This window comes from Elgaria multicarinata, chromosome 18, assembly GCF_023053635.1.
Source record: "Elgaria multicarinata webbii isolate HBS135686 ecotype San Diego chromosome 18, rElgMul1.1.pri, whole genome shotgun sequence".
Lineage (NCBI taxonomy): Eukaryota > Metazoa > Chordata > Lepidosauria > Squamata > Anguidae > Elgaria > Elgaria multicarinata.
In genome coordinates, this window is record NC_086188.1 from 3,582,434 (window position 1) to 3,602,401 (window position 19,968).

Here is a 19,968-nt window from a genome sequence, read left to right on the forward strand (position 1 = left end):
TGGTGGAAGGCTGGAATGTTTGGACGTAAGGAGCTGGTCAACCTTGTCTAGTCTGTTATTGTATTGTCCGCTCTAGGTTTTCCACAACCTGGCCCCCTCCGATGGCCATGCTGGCTGGGGGTCCTGGAGGTTGTAGTCCAACAGATCCAGGGGGGCTGGCTTGGGAAAGACTGGTCTCATTGGATGTCACTCCAAGGGTTTGCCACTAGCTAGGATCCCTTTCTGAATTGGAAATGCCGGAAACCAAACCTTTGGGCCTTGCGCATGCAATACAAATGCTTTGCCACTGAGCTCCCGCTGCACCTTCCTTGGCCTCACAAAAGGTGGGGGGTCTCTTTAGATCTTGGGTTGGGTTTGGCCCCATAGGCGCTCCGTTCCTTTTCGCGCAGCACAACTTTGACGGTGGTTTCGCTCAGCGGTTCCGTGCTGAGGTATGGTGCTTTCATTTTACATAAGCCGAGACAGTTCTAGAAGTCGACAGCTGGTTGGCCAATCTGTGAACAGAGTGCTGGACTTGATGGACCAGGATGACCAGGGGTCTGGAACCAAAGCCCTATGAGGAGAGATTGAAAGAACTGGGCATGTTTAGCCTGGAGAAGAGGAGCTTGAGGGGAGACATGATAGCACCCTTCAAATACTTAAAAGGTTGTCACACAGAAGAGGGCCAGGATCTCTTCTCGATCCTCCCAGAGTGCAGGGCACGGAATAACGGGCTCAAGTTACAGGAAGCCAGATTCCAGCTGGACATCAGGAAAAACCTCCTGATTGTTAGAGTGGTACGACAATGGAACCAGTTACCTAGGGAGGTGGTGGGCTCTCCCACCCTAGAGGCATTCAAGAGGCAGCTGGACAACCCTCTGTCAGGGATGCTTTAGGGTGGATTCCTGCATTGAGCAGGGGGTTGGTCTCGATGGCCTTGTAGGCCCCTTCCAACTCTGCTATTCTATGATTCTGTGACTCTTGGTCTGATCCAGCAGGGCTCTTCTTATGTTCTTAAGTTCAGTTGTATTGGGCTCTTTTCATCTAGCTAAACGTAGAACAAGCAAAAGTGTCTGTAGTTCCGTGCACTTAAAGGCACTGACTGTTGCGTGTGAATGCGGTGGAACCAGTGAAAAGGTCTCCCTCCCATCTGTAAATCTCCAGGTGGTTGGGAGTTTCTGCAGAATTGCCCTTTGCCTTTTATATCAGTTTAGGGGAAAGGGCCTATCCTGTCCCCTATAAACTGACAATCTAGTATAGCACTGGGTCTTCAACTGGGAGGTCAGACCCACTAATTCTGACCTAAAGTGGGTTGGCACAGGAACCCCTGCCAGCATTTCCAAATAGATGCTTAAAGATCATGATGAGGTGTTTCCCCAAATCTATGTTTGGGCTAAAGCTGAGTCCCAGGTATGAAATAACCAAAACAACGCCCTACTATTTATTTATTTATTTATTTATTTACTTACTTACTTACTTATTACATTTCTATACTGCCCAATAGCCGGAGCTCTCTGGGCGGTTCACAATGTCTATAGCTCAGGTTTCCTGCCTTTGACATTTGTGAGCTCGGCAAAAATTACGTGTGCGGCTGGGTTTACTGTTCGAACATGCTCCTGCCAGTTGCAGAGGTGGGAAATTCAAACTGCAATTAAGAGTGTTTTTCACTTGTGGGCTCTTTAAACAGCTTTTCTGCCTCCCGACACTGTTAATGCAAACATCTGATGGTTAGCGCAGAGGAAAGCAGCAGAAGAGGCATTTGTAATGCAAATGTACATTTAGGCTGACGGGCTTTCACATTTGCATCAGAAGCTTATTTCAACCAGAGCTGTTTTAAGCTGTTTCATAAGGGGCAAGATCTTGGCATCTCTTGTGCGGAATCTCCTTTAACTTCTTTCTCTTTATTAAGGCTGCTGACACAATATGTGTCTGGGGTGACCCTGTATTGAACTTGTCCCGTTAGCAATTTCCACAAGAGTCTAATTCCTGCTGACGAGGGCAGAAACGCTGAGCAGAGGGTTTTGTGTCTTGGGGTGGGGGAGGGGACACAGCACAGCTGGAGATATAATCCAAGCAACCGCCATCAGGGACCTCTCTCCCCCTCCCCCATGAAGGTTGTGTCCTTGGGGCTTTTCCCACTGGGCTGCAGAAAAGTGTGCAAAATCTTGAGACAAACTGTGGAATCTCATGGGGCATCTTCCAATCGCTTCTGGGGTGGTGGTGGAGAGAGGCAAAGTGGCCGTTGACACATCACCCCCAAGAGAGGACATGCATGATGCAAAAAAGAGGAAGGTGTCTGGTCAACCTCCCCCCACCCCATGTCTGTTAGTGGAGCGTGTTCAGACAAGCTGGGGTGTGTTCAGAGGAGGGCAACGAGGATGATCAGGGGTCTGGAAACAAAGCCCTATGAGGAGAGACTGAAAGAACTGGGCATGTTTAGCCTGGAGAAGAGAAGAATGATGGGAGACAGGATAGCACTCTTCAAATACTTAAAAGGTTGTCCCACAGAGGAGGGCCAGGATCTCTTCTCGATCCTCCCAGAGTGCAGGACATGGAATAACGGGCTCAAGTTAAAGGAAGCCAGATTCCGGCTGGACATCAGGAAAAACTTCCTGACTGTTAGAGCAGTACGACAATGGAATCAGTTACCTAGAGAGGTGGTGGGCTCTCCCACATTAGAGGCCTTCAAGAGGCAGCTGGACAAGCATCTGTCCGGGATGCTTTAGGGTGGATTCCTGCCTTGAGCAGGGGGTTGGACTCGATGGCCTTATAGGACCCTTCCAACTCTACCATTCTATGCTTCTATGAGGTGCACCAGGTGCATCTGCAGATCTTAAGGGGGAGGGGAGACCGTTGGCGCTCCAGATGTTGTTGGACTACAAGGCCCATCATCCCTGACTGGGACCACAGGTCTTGTCCCGCCTTAAGGCATGAGGGCCCTTAGTCTTTCAGTAGTTCCTGCGGTAAACCCTCAAAAATCAAATGCAAGGATGATGAAGGGCCACAGGACTGAGTTCTAAGCCTGTGACTTCACCTCTGGTTTTGCTTTTTGAGCTGCACTCTGAAGTTCTGAACATGGAACTAACTTTTCCTCAATCCCCTTTTGCACCCTGCTTAAAAAGCAACACTTCAAAGAACAGCAGGATACAAACACACACACACACACACACACTTTTAAAATCCTCCACGGGAAAAGAACAGGATTCCCAATGAAATGGTCCTGCTCAAGGCAGAAATTCCATCCCGCGGAAGAGCGGAGGAGGAGAACCGCGGCGGATCGGTGCTTCACGCTCTTCTCTCTGATCTGGCCAGAGCCGGGAAGGAAAGAGAGTTCTTCGATGCAGGGAGGGTTTCTGAGTGTCTGCGGTTAAGGAGATTCGGTCTGCCCCCACAGCCCTCTTTCATTTTTCTTGCCCCCAAAGGAGCAGGTGACCCAGAAACCTCAATCAGATGCATCTCTCCCCCTAAAATCTGTAATCACCCAGTGTCCTAAATGCTTGATTGCCCAGGGAACTATTTTCTTAATTAAAACCGGAAGCGCTCTCCCTTGCAAATCTTTCTTTTCCTTATATCCGCTTTCCAAGCCTTGTTGACGTCGGCATCACTCAGCCTTGGAGAGTATCTCTGTGAGTCGCTCATCTGCAGGACCGTTCTCTTTGGACGGGAGTAAGCCCAGAGCTGTGACATGCAGAGAAGCAATGGGCAGCCTCACCAGAAGAAGGATCCCCCTACATTGTAGGTGAACTCCACACACACACACACACACACACACACACACACACACACACACTACACCTGCAGAAGGGCGAGCGTGATCCCTGACGTGATGGAGGCCTCCAAGTGCAACATCTGACTTGGAGTTTTCCCTCCTCCAATATTCCTGGCTGTTGAATCTCATTTCTTTTTCTTTTTATTAGGGTGGGGTGGAGGAGCCAGTACTGAATCAAGTCTGCTCCCACCTGCATAGCTCCACTATGTTGGGTTCGGTCTGTTGGTCCCACCAGAGTGGGACGAAGGGACAGAACCCAGGAATTGCACGTACACCTCTTTCGATCGATCTGCCTTCCTCAACCTCCAGGTGTTTTCGCCTGCATCTTCCAGCGTTCCTGACCATTGGCCATGTTGGCTGGGGCACATTGGAGTTGAAATCCTAAACAACTGGAGGGCATGGGGCTGGGGAAGGCTGAATTATAGATAGATGGGTGCTTATTGATAGAGTGAGTTCCAGAGCACAGAAGTGTGTGGTTCTTCGCCAGTGAGGTTCTTTCTCTGGGATTTTTTTTGCTTGCTCTGGTTTCATTTGGAGGCCCCGTAGTCTCAGTTTTCCCACTCTAGATCTTGTGCTTTTTCTTCACTCTTCCAAAAACCTCCTTCTAAAACCCTGACTGTCCTGTTTCCTCCCTTATGGTGGCTTCTCCGTGCAGGCTGAAGAGAAGCAGAAGGCGTCGGTGGCATTTTCTCAGCTCCAAGCTGCCATGGGGACCTTGGGGATCTCCGCGGGCGAGCAGGAAGCCATTTGGCGAGTCTTGGCTGGCATCTACCACCTGGGTGCTGCAGGCGTGTGCAAAGGTAAGGCCAGGGGGAAGCAGAGCGGGCATTTTAGGGCTAACTGGCTCTTCTGCAGGGCAGATGCTGGAGATGATTGTGCTAGATCATCCTTCTGCAACCTGGCGCCCTCTGGAAGTGTTGGGCTGCAAGTTCCATCATCCCCAGCCATCAGGGGAGTTGCAGTCCAGCACATCTGGTGGGTCCCAGTTTGGGGTGGGCCTCCATGGATAAAGAAGACTGTGCTGCGTAGGGACGGTGGGGGAATGAGTGGGTCGGCGGGAAGTGACTGTCTCTCTCCAGCCCCATGTGACTTTGTTCCTAGTTTCTGACCTCCGTATCAGGAGCTGGGATTTATACAACTCTGGAGCTGAATTAAAAAAGAGCAGCTGCAAATGTACCACTTCAGGACTTAGGTTGAATGGAACGACCCGCTCTTTTCTTTATTTTTATATTCTTTTATTTATTATTGCATTTATATCCTGCCTTTTTTCCTCCAAGGAACCCAAGGTGGCATACATAAACCTCCTCCTCCCCATTTTATCCTCACAACACCAACCCTGTGAGGTAGATTAGGCTGAGAGTCTGTGACTGGCCCAAAGTTACCCAGTGGGTTTCCATGGCCGAGTGGGGAATTAGAACCCGGAACTCCCAATTCCCAGTCCGACACTTTAGCCACTACACCACGCTGGCTTATGAAGGGGGCAAAGTATGTTTCTGTGGGGCTCTGATAATAAAAATGGCAGCTTGGCGAGAATCACTCCCTTTGGCCATGACCAGGGATGACAGAGAAATCCACCATGGAATCAATGGAGTTCAGATTTCATAGAATCATAGAATAGCAGAGTTGGAAGGGGCCTAAAAGGCCATCGAGTCCAACCCCCTGCTCAAGGCAGGAATCCACCCTAAAGCATCCCCGACAGATGGTTGTCCAGCTGCCTCTTGAAGGCCTCTAGGGTGGGAGAGCCCACAACCTCCCTAGGGAACTGATTCCATTGTTGTACTGCTCTAACAGTCAGGATGTTTTTCCTGATGTCCAGTTGGAATCTGGCTTCCTGTCACTTGAGCCTGTTATTCCGTGTCCTGCACTCTGGGAGGATCGAGAAGAGATCCTGGCCCTCCTCTGTGTGACAACCTTTTAAGTATTTGAAGAGTGCTCTCATGTCTCCCCTCAATCTCCTCTTCTCCAGGCTAAACATGCCCAGTTGTTCCAGTCTCTCCTCATAGGGCTTTGTTTCCAGACCCCTTATCATCCTGGTTGCCCTCCTCTGAACACGCTCCAGCTTGTCTGCGTCCTTCTTGAACTGTGGGGCCCAGAACTGGATGCAACACTCTAGAATCTATGAATCCAACCCACAGATTTTGCAGAAGTTTAGCTTTTCCAGAGTTGCGTGGATACCCTGGTTGTTCAGACCTTTTTAAAAAAAACTTTCTGGAATTTTATGTCAATTGAGTTGTAGAAAAATATGTAAAATGAAAAAAAACCCACCACCCAGCTGAAAATGTGCATTTCCTCCTTCGGCTAAAGCATGAAAATGTGTATTTTTTTGTGGGGGGGGGGATGTTCGCATTTTCACAATGTGAATTCGCACAAGTGTGAATTTGAGAAATGGGGTGGTGTGGGGGAAACAATTCCGTCAATAAGTGGTCAACGGAACAAAGGCATGTGACAAGCCATGAAACGCAAACCTAGCCATGTCATGCTCTCTTGGTCCCAAATCAGACGGGGGAGTGTCTTTGGGCAGAGCGGCTGTCTGAGGGCTCAGCTACACCAAGCAGGATATTCCACTATGAAAGCGGTATATAAGAGGCAGGAGCCACACGACTGCTTTATAGCAGTATTGAGGAGCACAGCAGGATCTACACGACTGTTTTATAGCGGTACTGAAGTGCACTGACAACTGTTGGGGCCCATGACACATCTACACCAAGCAGGATATTCCACTATGAAAGCGGTATGAAAGCGGTATATGACATGTGTCAATGGGCCCCAACAGTTGTCAGTGCACTTCAATACCACTATAAAGCAGTTGTTTGGCTCCTGCCTTTTATATACCGCTTTCATAGTGGAATATCCTGCTTGGTGTAGATGAGCCCGGAGAAGGCCCAGGATGATGCCTCAGGTCCAAACATGCTCCGTTTCTCCTCTTCCTTAACTGTCCTGCTTAACTCTGCATTTCCTAGCTCTGTGGTCCCATAGAATTTTTTTATGGTAATGAACAGAGGAATGTCTGATCCTGCCAACTGCTTTCCTACTCTCCGTTGCTCCAAGGTGGCATCAGCAAGGACTGGCTGGCAAGAGCTTTTATTTTCCGCTGATTATTATTTGCCGCTGCGTCTGAATTTTAGTGGGTAGAGTCTTCAACAAACCTGATGTTTATGAAGACTTTATTAAAACGCACAGGGGGAGAAAGAGCGAGCAAAACCGCGATGTTCCTCATAAATTATTTTAAAGATGTGCCGTAACCTATTCTAAAGACAAGTCCGGATGATTTATATACTTTGGTTTCTAAGGGCTTCACGAAGTGCCGTGAAATCTGCTGGGGTGTGTGTGAAATTTGTAAACGTCTCTGCGGCATGTCGTAGCCCGTCTTATGGTAATTTCTCCCATTGAGCAATTATTAATTATTTAAAAATTGGGAAAGCCAGCTCCTTTTGGGGAGGATGTCCTTTGTCTCTCGGATGTGCATTAATAGAAGTACAGCTTCCAAATCGTGTGAGGTCCTGGTTCCCCTCTATTCGGCCCTGGTTAGGCCTCATCTAGAGTATTGCGTCCAGTTCTGGGCCCCACACTTCAAGAAGGACGCAGACAAGATGGAGCGTGTTCAGAGGAGGGCAACCAGGATGATCAGGGGTCTGGAAACAAAGCCCTATGAGGAGAGACTGAAAGAACTGGGCATGTTTAGCCTGGAGAAGAGGAGATTGAGGGGAGACATGATAGCACTCTTCAAATACTTGAAAGGTTGTCACACAGAGGAGGGCCAGGATCTCTTTTCCATCATCCCAGAATGCAGAACATGGCTCAAGTGACAGGAAGCCAGATTCCGGCTGGACATCAGGAAAAACTTCCTGTTAGGAGAAGCAAAAGGAGAAGCAAAAGTGATAAGACATTGATATGAGCAAATTGGAATAAATTGTGTCCATACCTTGTGACGGGAAGGCAACTCTGCAAATGCTCAGTGGCACTCTTTCCCGCCCTCCTCTTGCACAGCTCTTGTCTGCCTTCTGGGTGGATTTTGCCCTGAAACGATTGTTCTGCCTGCCACTCAGTATTCCTTAATAACGCCCAGAAACTGTCGCCTGCCACAAAGGCTTTCCGGCTTTCCTTCTTGCCTGGGCAGCTTCTGCCGCCATCTGCTTGAAAGACTTTCCCTCTTTTGTCTTCCGTGTAAGGCTGAGGAGTCGCTGGAAGAAATCCTGGCTGCTTTTGTGTTTGGAACAAACAGTTGGACGAGAGCCAGGCTAGATGGGGCAGACCTGACTTGGGTACGCGATTAAAAAATGACCCAATGTCTCCTTTTTTCCGCTCCTCATCTTTCACTCCAATATCGATTTTGCTGCCATCTGGCGAGAAAGGGGGAGGGGGGCAAATCAAAGGAATGGCAGGTTTAAAAATGGATCAAAGCAGAAGAAAAGTGTGTGTGTGTGCTTTAATGTGGATAAACCAGTCTCTGTAGCTCTGGTCTTCTCCTCTTTCTTTCCAGAATAATTTCTGAGTCTTGTTTTTGGGGGAAACGCTTTTAGTTATTGTTTATTTTACGGTGCTATGAATGTACACTGGGGCTTACTCCTGAGTAGACATGAGTGGTAATGGGTTGTGCTTCGTATCCCTGAAAGCTGTAGCGCTCGGTCTTACTCCTGAGTAGCCATGCATAGAATTGAGTGGGGGTTTATATTGTCTGTTTGTTATCCTCATTGATAGACAGACTTTCCTCCCCAGGAGCCGAAAGCAGCATACATGATCCTTTTCCTCTCCATTTCATCCTCACAACATCCCTGCGAGGTAGGTTAGGCTGAGAATCAATGTCTGGCCCAAGGTCACCCAGGGAGCGTCATGGCCGAGAAGGGACTGGAACCCGGATCTCCCCAGTCCAATACTCTTAATGCTCTTTGCATCCTGGAAAGCTGTAGTACTGGGGCTTACTCCTGAGGAGACAGGCCTAGGAATGAATGATGGTTTGTCTATTTGGTGAGAAAACATCCAAAGGAAGAACGGAAAGGAACCTCTCATGCAATCACTGCGTCATTACTGATTCTTGGAGGGACGCCAGCTTTTGCTGACGTTTTCTTGGGAGGCCTTATAGCGGGGTGGTTTGCCGTTGCCTTCCCTGGCCGTTATTCCCTTTCCCCCAGCTAACTGGGTACTCACTTTACCGACCTCGGGAGGATGGAAGGCTGAGTTGACCTGAGCCGGCTGCCTGAGAACCAGCTTCCGCTGGGATCGAACTCAGGCCGTGGGGAGAGTTTCAGCTGCAGAAACTGCTGCTTTACCGCTCTGCGCCACACGAGGCTCAGTTGGAAAACATCCAAACTCATATGAATTAGATCTGGCCCCACCCACTTTGCTTTATCTCTTCCCACTCTGTCCTTAGTCCTGCCCCTGTGCCCTTAGCTTCGCCCACTGCTGGAATGCACCCCCTCCCCTAAGACCCTTCCCAAATTAGAATCTGACCCCTGGGCTGAAAAAGCGTCGCCACTTCTGATGTTCAGCATTCTTTCTGGCCAGATGGAGATTTAAGAACATAGGAAGAGCCCTGATGCTGGATCACACTAAGGATCCATCTAGTCCAGCATTCTGTTCACACAGTGACCAACAACTGTCAACAGGGAACCCACAAGCATGAAATGAATACAACAGCACCCTCCCACCCATGTTCCCCAGCAACTGGTGCACACGGGCTTACTGCCTCGGATATTGGCGGTAGCACACAATTATCAGGGCTAGTAGCCATGGATAGCCTCCTCCTCCAGGAATTTATCCAACCCCCTTTTAAAGCCATCCAAATTGGTGGCCATCACGACATCTTGTGGTAGCAAATTCCATAATTTAACTCTGCGTTGCGTGAAGAAGTCCTTCCTTTTATCTGTCCTGAACCGCCCACCCATCAGCTTCACGGGATGACCCCCTTGGGTTCTAGGATTATGGGAGAGGGAGAAAAATGCCTCCCAATCCATGTTTTCCATATCCACATTTGTAATTTATTTCATTATTCATTGCAACGATTAATGCCACTCAGTTTTGCACCAGAAGACCCAGGAATTCCAATTCAGCCTTCCCCCAACCCGGTACCCTCTAGATGTGTTGGACTCTGGCTCTTAGAATCTGGCTGGGGGATTCTGGGAGCTGTAGTCCAATACGAGCTGGGGAAGGCTGATCTTACTGGAGGCAGCTGCAAAATGTGTGGGGCCGGGAGCAAAATGGCAGCGTGAGACCTACTCTGGGATAAACTGGAAAAATCCACTCCTGTGTTCCTTAAAGGATGAACCTTTTGGAGAAGGGTTTTCCCCAATCTTTGGGCGATGCATTTTCATTGTGGCTCCGTTACATCTGGAGGCACAGCTGTCCCTAAATGACGCCTTCTGGGGCTTGAGCCTTCCTGGGCCCTGCACCCCTCGCTGACTTGAGAGCCCTCCTTGCTGATTACACGTGTCTCTGCTTGCCACCTATGCTCAGAGGCACACTCCCCGCGACACGCAGGCCAGGGTGTGTGTGTGTGCTTCGCCATCTGCTTTTGCAGAAGTGACCGACAGTGTGGCGGACAGGCATTTTGCAGAGGAATTACGCCTCGTTAAAAGTGGAAAGTTTCCAGGAGGTCTGGGGCGGCATCTAGAGGAGCGCGGTAATTGGAGCGTCAATCAAGCTGCTGAAATTAGGGCACCTGGCAGAATCAAGCAGGCCTTAATTATCCAATTTCCCGGAGCTGAGCGATGCCAGGCAGGCACTGCGTCCAGCCTTCCCTTTCGACCAAGGAAACTCTTGTTTTCCATCCTCTGTGATGTAATGACCTTTTCCGTAATGGATGAGGAAAATGGCCTCCTTCTTCAAATGCCCCGGCTGGGCTCCTGGCCAGGACGGACCCTCATCTTTCATGGCTGCTGCTTGCAAAGTGGCAGAGAGAGAGAGAGAGAGAGAGAACGGAGCAGAGGCTGTTTGTTGCTGATGCAGAAAGACCGATTTTTCATTTGGGATGGGGGGGGGGGAAGATGAAATGAGATATTTGTGTCTGGGGAGTGGGGTGCGGAGGAAGAGAGGGGGACTGTAAAGGGATGTGCTCCTGGTGCCATCTTTAGAACGAATTGGCACTTCTATCATCCTGCCCACCAAGGCCTGAAACCATCTGGCGTCTTCGTGTGGGCAGAAGAGGAGGCTGAAACGTGGAGGAAACCACGTGGTTTGTGACATGGGTTAGTGCCTGTGCAAGAAGCGTCACCCCTTTTCACCACCAGATAAGACACTTCCAAAGAGCTTGTTTAAAATAAGAGCGCCCTACGTCAATGCTTCTCTTGGAAAGCAGAGAATTGAAACTCTGTCCGGGCGTATTTATTTTCGTTTTTTTACATTTCTGTACCGTCCAGTAGCCAAAGCTTGCAGGTTGCTCTCTAGAGAAGGAGATTTGACCTAGGAGAGGCTGAAAGGTTGGAGCCTGTTGATCAAACAATGGCAAAAGGCTCTGAGGATTTATATTGATGATTGGCTGAAAGTTTGAAAAACTGGGCTTTCGGCCTAAATTGGATGCCGTTTCGGGGATGCGGAATCACATTTCCTTGTTCTTTGCTGCTATAATCTACTTGGTAGCCACCATGATCTTTTCCCCTTTGTGCAATGCAAGCTGCAAACATCACGCAAATCAGCTCAGCACTTATTTAACCACATGTGGCCATTCCTGAAGGTTCATACTGCCGGCCAATCGTGCACACCCTTATTCTGTTCCGTGTCTGAAGGTGCTTAGGAGTCCAGATGACAAAACAGCCCATACTAACACACTTGGCTCAGTCAATAAGGTTCATGAATCCTTCTGACGGTGATGAATGGCTGAGGTTGTGGTCCAACCACCCCAGGCCATGTGGAGTCTGTGGGCTTCTGGATTTATTTATTTTTTTACTTTCCTGAAATTTACGCAAATCCATTTGCGGTGAAATCCGCAAATTTCTTGGACATATGCCATGCTGGAAAACCTACACAGGGGAAAGTCGAATGGAACGGGGGACCGTGTGCTAAGTGTTACATACTAACATTCATTACAGAAATTGTTGCGAACTTTCTTATGGAATTATTTGTGCATTTTCCCACATAATGGGAGGATCCGAATTCGTCTGCGAACAGAAAACACTGCACAATCCACAAAACATGGGCAAAATCCAGATACCCCTAATATATGTAGACCTGACCTCTGAGAGAGACTGACAAAATACTGCAGGATTGAGTCAAACGTCACAGATTTTCCCATTCTCAGATTCTTGCCCTGCCAGCTGTGACAGGCATCAGCTGCTGATGCCTCAATAATAATAATAATAATAATAATAATAATAATAATAATAATAATAATAATAATTTTATTTGTTACCCGCCTCTCCCTTTGGATCGAGGCGGGATACAACACAAATACAAACACCATAAAATACATATAACTAATTAAAACATTTTATTAAAAGCAGCACATTATTAAAAAGGCATCTTAAAATTCAACTGGGTAGGCCTGCCGGCAGAGATCAGTCTTTATGGCTTTCTTAAATTCTGGAAGACTGTTACGTTGACGAATCTCTCCCGGCAAGCCATTCCACAAACTGGGAGCGGCAGAAGAAAAGGTCTTCTGGGTAACAGTTGTCATCTTTGTTTTTGTTGGCTGAAGAAAATTCTTCCCAGAGGACCTGGGATTGCACGGGAGAAGGCGATCCCGCAGGTAGCCTGGACCCAAACCAGGTAGGGCTTTAAAGGTGATAACCAACACTTTATACTTTGCCCGGAAACTAATTGGCAGCCATTGAAGCGATTTTAAAACTGGTGTAATGTGGTCCCCCCTAGGTGTACCGGTGACCAGCCTGGCTGCCATATTTTGAAGTAGTTGAAGTTTCCAGACTAGGCACAAAGGTAGCCCTATGTAGAGTGCATGGCAGAAGTTGAGCCTTGAAGTTACCAGTGGGTGCACTACCATCTTTAGGACTTCTCGGAAGGATGTTTTCTGTCCCTTCTCTTTCTTCCTGTCAACTGGGCTGTTGCCAAAGGGTCATTGCTAGGCAGGCTGGTTCCTCTTGAACTTGCTTATCCTTACCGGTAGAGTCCTGTTATTGTTCTCATGACTCCTCCGTCTGCATTCGCTGTCTCCTCGAATGCCCAGTTCCTGCCGTCTCCATTCACCGCGTTGACATCTTTATTACAAACAGTTGGATAAGGTGAGCCGGAAAAATAGATTTCTTTAATCATGTCATTACGTAGCCCGTCCTTTTTGGGAATACATATGGCCCTTTCTTTCCTCTCTCCTCAACGTTAGACGTTGTGGCGGTGGCTACCCCCGGGAGAATTTACCACTTGACAAATAAATGAGGCAGGCAGATAAAGCTAGCAAGCCCCACACATTATGGCAATTCGGCCATAAATGGTGGGTGCTCGGGTTTGTCCCATTCTCAACTAAGCAAGAAGTCTGTGTGACACATAGGGACCCTCCCTGCGTTCGTGTGGTTGAAACAAAAGGAGGATGTGTTTGATATAACCATCCTCACTGTGTTTTGTTTAGAAATGCCGCAAATTATGTTAGGGCTGTAGTCCATTTTCTTCTCCTGGGGAGTAGTGGTGGCTTCTTATTGTCCAATCAAAGGCATTCCATCAGGGCTTCTCTACATCAAGGAACTGCAACCCAACAACAGTTTAGCACCTGGGCAGGTAGGCTGAATAGGTAGACAGGCAGAATACCTGGTCACTGTCCTGCACGCTACGGTGAATTGTCGAGCATCATGAGACGAGTGTTTTATAACACGCTCATTACTGGCCACTTAGGGATGTTCGCGGGTCCTTTTGACGCCATCGCCTGCCTCCCGTGCATCTCCTACTCCTTCTGCTCTTTTTTCCGTGACCAAATAAGACCCGGAAAATCAGATTTTTTTTTAAATTGAAGTGAAACTTGCCACCATTTCCTGTAGTGCTCATTATTCCTGGGGATAATGCTGAGCTCGTTATTCCTGGAGATAGACAATTACCCTGAAAGGGCACCCAGCGACTTGACATTTTATTCATTTATTTATTTATTTAAAACATTTGTATCCCGCCCTATATCATTAAGATCTCAGGGTGGCATACAGATAAAAGCATACAGTATAAAACAATAAATATGCACAGTTAAAAACAAATTAAACCATTTTGGGGGGATGGGCTAGGGGGGTTATATCCGACCAATTCTTTCCAGGATCAGGCTGTTGTGGGATGCTTTACGGAGGTCCCCACAATGGGGTGGTGGTGTATTTCCCAAGCAGAAAGCTATAGGGAGAGTGGTGAAAGAACCGTTTCTCTTCTTTTGCACGCGCCCTTTAAAACGCCACGTTTCGGCATATGAAAATATGGCCCCTGCAGCGCGAAATCGAAGGCAGCACTCAGAGGTGAAATGAAATCTAATTGCGACAATCAGTTTAATTCTGCTCTCTGTCTCCTTTATGAATGGCTCCCATCAAATTGCAACTAATTAGCCCCACTGCATTTCACCTGAACAGCCGTTCATTTTTCAGCGGCTTTCTTTTCACTCCCTTCTCACTTTTTTTAAAAAAAGCTTTTGTACAATGTGTTTTTTTTCTTTCCCTCTTCCTTCCTTCCTTCCTTCCTTCCTTCCTTCCTTCCTTCCTTTCTTATTTATTTATTTATTACATTTCTATACCACCCAATATCCAGGGCTCTCTGGGTGGTTCACAAAAATTAAAACCATTCAAAGTATGGTTTGAATACTTTGGTTTGAATACAAAGTATGGTTTGAATACAAAGTATGGTTTGAATACCCTTCCTTCCTTCCTTCCTTCCTTCCTTCCTTCCTTCCTTCCCCTCCTAATTCACCTGCTCTTAGGATAAATATGGAGTCCCCTCTGTCCTACAACCCTACCCAACAACACCAACAGGAATCTTCACCACAAACTTGTTTCTCGGTTGCAGTGATATATGGCTTCTTCTGGGAATTGCAGTTTTGGGTCATCATGCTAAAATACCCCTGTTAAGAGATTCCTTTCTCTCCCTTTCTCTCCTTCTCCTCATCCTCTCTGTTCAGTTGGCAGGAAACAGTTCATGAGGTTCGAATGGGCCAACAATGCGGCGGAAGTCCTGGGCTGTGACTTTGAGGAGCTCACCACGGCCGTCTTCAAACACCATCTCAGGAGGATCATCGAGCAGGTCACGTCCGGAACCGGGGGACTGCTCAGCCAAGACGAGGATCCGTCTGACGGTACCCGCGTTTTCCTTCTCTCTTTGCATAAAGGTGGTGTGCTGAGTTGGGTTCTGGTTCTGCCGAGTTCAAGTCATCAGTCAGGTTCTTTTGGTCATGAAACCAGCCACTTGTGCCAAAGGCGGCAGCGGACTCAGATGAAGCTGCTGTGGCTCAAAGGGACAGTTTTAATAAACTGCCATCATTTTGCTTGTCTCATCTTGATAACCAAAAGTACCTGATGGATGACTTGGGCCTAGAACCCAACTCAATACAGATGGAAATGCAGGGCTCTTTCTGCATCATTTTCCCCACCCCTCTCCCCCAAATACGGTCCACTTATTTTATTTTATTTATTTATTTATTTATTACATTCTTGTACCGCCCAATAGCCGAAGCTCTCTGGGCGGTTCACAAAAATTAAAACCGAAAAAAAACAACCAACAGGTTAAAAGCACAAATACAAAATACATTATAAAAAGCACAACCAGGATAAAAACCACGCAGCAAAATTGATATAAAATTAAAATACAGAGTTAGAACAGTAAAATTTAAATCTAAGTTAAAATGAAGTGTTAAAATACTGAGAGAATAAAAAGGTCTTCAGCTGGCAACGAAAGGAGTACAGTGTAGGCGCCAGGCGGACCTCTCTGGGGAGCTCATTCCACAACCGGGGTGCCACAGCGGAGAAGGCCCTCCTGCTAGTAGCCACCTGCCTCACTTCCTTTGGCAGGGGCTCACAGAGAAGGGCCCCTGTAGATGATCTTAAGGTCCGGGCAGGTACATATGGGAGGAGGCGTTCCTTCAAATAACCTGGCCCCAAACCGTTTAGGTTTGTCAATACCATATTAAATGTCAATACCAGCACTTTGAATCGGGCCTGGACCGATTCAGTTAAAAAGTGCACAGTTAAAAGTGCAGGTGTGGAATTCATTTTCGGGACCATTCATTCAGGCAGAGAGACTGAGAGAGACGAGTCTTTCCCGGTCTTGTTACTCAAGATGTTCCCCTTGTTGCACCCTAGTGTGGAATGATGTGCCTTAACAGCTTCAGGGGAGGGGTGGAGGAAGGTGGTGATGATGCACACGCAGCCCTGAATCATCACGAGGGGGCTGGACGTCATGGCCCCTTCCCCCCCACACACGTCCCGTGCTTCTGTTTTGCAAATCCGCTCATGCGATGTCTCGGCCACAGCGGACAAAGAAACACCTTGTCCAAAGCAACCTGGAATCAAATGCCCTCAACTGGGGAATTGGAGGTGGACGTGTTCCATTTTTGTTTGTTTGGGGCTTAATCACTCAAGAGGGAGGCTGTTTTTGTGCCCCCGCTCGGAAAAATAATAATAATAATAATAAAAAACCAGAACAAAAGCATAATCCCTTTGGCTTTTCAACTCTTTCCAGAAACCAGGCTGGAAGGCAGAGAGAGCCCAGCCAGCTTTGCAAACAGCCATTTGAATTGTAAATACCAGGTGTCTGAAAGCCCGAGAAGGGTTGGAGAAATAATAATAATAAAAAAGTAACCAAAGACATTTGCAGCCTGCTGAGATCTGGGACTAGCGAGCTGTTCTGTGCCAGCCCACTTGCTGTTTCTTTCCTTGACAAGACTCCCCCCTCCTGCTTTTTCTGAGTCTCTTTTCATGCCCCCCCTCCCTCTCCTTGTTTTTGTGCTCTGTGTTACAACCGGTGTTCATGGTTGAAATGTGCCAAGTAGAGAACGGCCTGAAAGCTGCAGCTTCGGAGATGTGCCAGCCGAGCCGGTGGTTGGTTTCCTAGCAACTGGCTCAGGATCCAGGTGACGCTGGCTGGTAAAATGCCGAAAGAGCTACCTGGTTTCTCGTTTCTACCCCACCTGCTCCGCACCTTTTCCTCCAATCGAGATTTCAAAGGGTCCCTCTGTTCCCTGCACGGCCCCGCCCCGCGTTTGGTTAATGCACAAAGGAACGGTTGTGCTCATGGGAGGAGGGCGTGTGGGACAGAGTCCCTCAGCGGAGAGCAAGTTTTAAAATATATCCAAGCACAGAACTAACGAAGGGATTGGTTTAGAGAATAATGATAATACTAATTAATCATAATAAAGATAAATGCAAAGGGACACAATAGAACTGCAATTCTAAACCCTCATGGGCAGCTTTGGAAAACGGAGAAACGGCCATGAACACCCCTGCAAAATGGCTGCCATGGGTGTGGCTAATCATAAAATGGCTGCCATAGGGATCTGGCTAGTCACAAAGGACAAGTCACTTGCCCAAGAGACTAAGGCCACAGCTAGACCTAAGGTTTATCCTGGGATCATCCTGGGTTCGCCCCTGCCTAAGCGCTGGATCCCCTAGATGAACAGGTTTGACCCCTGGACGATCCAAGGATAAACCTTAGGTCTAGCTATGGCCTGAGTAGAAGGCAGAGGTTGGGGTCTGAGCCCCACAAAGCCAAAGGAGATGTCTATTTCACAGAAGGAAAACTGGTGATCTTTACAGCAACACACAGACACCCCAAAAGAAGACAAATCACGCATACCCACACCAAAAAGCAGAAGCAAAGCGCTACACCAAGCAGGATATGACACCAAGCAGGATATGACACTTTGGAAACGGTTTGAAAACTGTATACGGAGTGCGTCCTGGGACCCAACAGTTGTCACTACTGTTCGAAACCGTTTTAAAGCAGTAGTGTAGATTAGGGATGTGCTCCGCTTCTAATCGGACCGGAGAAGCAGGAGCGGAGCGGGGGGCTTCGCCTGCCCTTAAGGCGGAGGCGAAGAGGATTGGGGGGCTGGCGTGGCGTGGTGGAGAGGATCGAGGTGAAGGCGGATCCTTCGCCTTGATCCGGAGCTCCGCTGGAAAGGTAAGTGGGGTTTATCGGGCCCTGCTGCTGTCGCTGTCGCCCATGCGGCGACAGTGGCAGGGCCCGGTAACCCCCCCGCCCTCCTCTCCCTTACCTGCCTCCGTCCGCGGGCTCAATTGAAGACGGCGACGGACCGCGGACGGAGGCAGGTAAGGTCCCCCTCTCCCTTGGTCCCTTACCGGGCTCTGCCGCCGTCGCCGCATGGGCAGCGATGGCGGCAGGGCCCGGTAACCCCCCCTATGGGGGGGGGGAACGAGCTCCGATCCGGATCCGGAGCTCCGAGCGGAGCGGAGTGGGCACAAGCGGAGTGGGGGCGGGGCGGAGCGGCCTGATCTGAAAATGGCGGATCTGAAAGTGAAGCGGAGTGGGGGCTCCGTGCACACCCCTAGTGTAGATCCTGCCCTGATTTGATAACAAAACTCTGAACTGGGACTTGGCTCTTGAACGGAGGTGCCCAAAGGTGGAGGCAGAGGTATTTAGCCATCTGTGTCTTTCTCCTTTAGGTCCCAAGCTGACAGGCCTGGAGTGCGTGGAGGGGATGGCTGCGGGACTCTATGAGGAGCTGTTTGCAGTACTTGTGTCTCTGATCAACAGGTACAGGACGCTTTCCTTTGGACTCTTGCAATGCATTTAATTTTTTTTTTAAAAAAGCATCGATCAGCTCAAGAAGATGCAATGAGCTTCAGGCAAACAAACAGGCAAGGCTGGTGATCCGTTGCATTTGTCTCCCTCCTCGACACTAATTGGGAGAGGCGTTTGTCGAACGCCGGGAAAGAAATTGGCGCAAAAGGGATGTTGTCTGTGGTGTGCATTTGTAATGGAAGAAACGTGGGCATGGATCCCCAAGCATCTTTGCTCTCCGAGCCTGGGGGTTGCATTTGCTTCCCGTGTTTGCTATAAGGACAGTCATTTCAAGGTTGCAAAGACATGAGCGTTGCTCACGCTCCCCCTGAAAGTAACACATGTATTAAGTTAATTTATGTCCCGCCTTCCTACTAAAATTGGTCCTCAAGGAGGCTGCTTGTTCGCAGACTACCATCTGCATGATTGTTAGGAACACAAGAACATCAGAAGAGCCCTGATGCTGGATCAGATGAAGGGTCCATCTAGTCCAGCACTCTGTTCACACAGGGGCCAACCAGCTGTTGAACAAAGCAGGACACGGTGCAACAGCACCCTCCCACCCATGTTCCCCAGCAACTGGTGCACACAGGCTTACTGCCTCAAATACTGGAGGCAGCACACAACCATCAGGACTCGTAGCCATGGATAGTCTTCTCCTCCAGGAACTTATCCAACCCCCTTTTAAAGCCCTCCAAATTGATGGCCGTTGCTACATCTAGGGTTACTGAATTCTATAGATTAACTATATGCCGTGTGAAGAAGTTCTTCCTTCGATCTGTCCTGACTCTCCCACCCACCAGCTTCATGGGATAATGACCCCATTGGGTTCTAGTATTTTGAGAGAGGGAGGAAAATGTCTCCCTATCCACCTTCTCCACACCAGGCATAATTTTGTCCACCTTTAGTTGGCCACTGTGGGATGGACAAGACAGGTCTTCAGCCTGATCCCACACTCTTCTTCTTCTGTTCTTAACCCTTTATTGTTTGGGTGACTCCTCTACCTTCTCCGCTCCTGTCGCTCCAGGATGAAGGCACTGAAGTATCCGCTTGCTTCTGCCGGATGCTTCTCTTGCCATCTCATAGCCTTCTCCTCCTCCTCCTCCTCCAGGAATTTATCCAACCCCCTTTTAAAGCCATCCAAATTAGTGTCCATCCTTATGGCAGTGAATCTCATTGCTCTGGGGCTCATGTATGCCTTTGAGCTTTGGGGAGGGGCCATAGCTCTGTGTGACACAGCACACGCTTTGCAGGCAGAAGGTCCCAGGTTCGATTCCTGGCTTCTCCATGTAGGGCGAGGAAAGAATCCCACCTGAAATCTCAGAGAGCCTCTGCTGCCAGTCAGTGTCGACAACACTGAGCTACATGGAACAAGGGTCTGACTCAGTATAAAGCAGTTTCCCATAGTCCTATGTTCCTAAACCTGTCTTTAGCAGAATATCTGTGGTTGTAGGAATTGCAGTGATCCCTGCGATTTCAGCAGGACTTTTTGGGTGGCTTTAGGACAGTGGAGAAATTCTGTATCCTCAAGTGCGTGTGCATGTACTTCTGATTCACGTGGGACTACAAGCTTCATCCCACGTACC

General features: G+C 48.6%; 1 protein-coding gene across 1 annotated transcript in view; it reads left to right on the forward strand.

The window, feature by feature from the left end:
• MYO18B (myosin XVIIIB) overlaps positions 1 to 19,968 on the forward strand; it is a 147,579-nt gene that overhangs the window by 16,717 nt on the left and 110,894 nt on the right. The window contains exons 11-13 of the mRNA XM_063143958.1: positions 4,404 to 4,548; positions 14,766 to 14,939; positions 18,265 to 18,355. Coding sequence (XP_063000028.1) covers positions 4,404 to 4,548; positions 14,766 to 14,939; positions 18,265 to 18,355 — 410 coding nt within the window. The remainder of the gene's footprint in view (positions 1 to 4,403; positions 4,549 to 14,765; positions 14,940 to 18,264; positions 18,356 to 19,968) is intronic.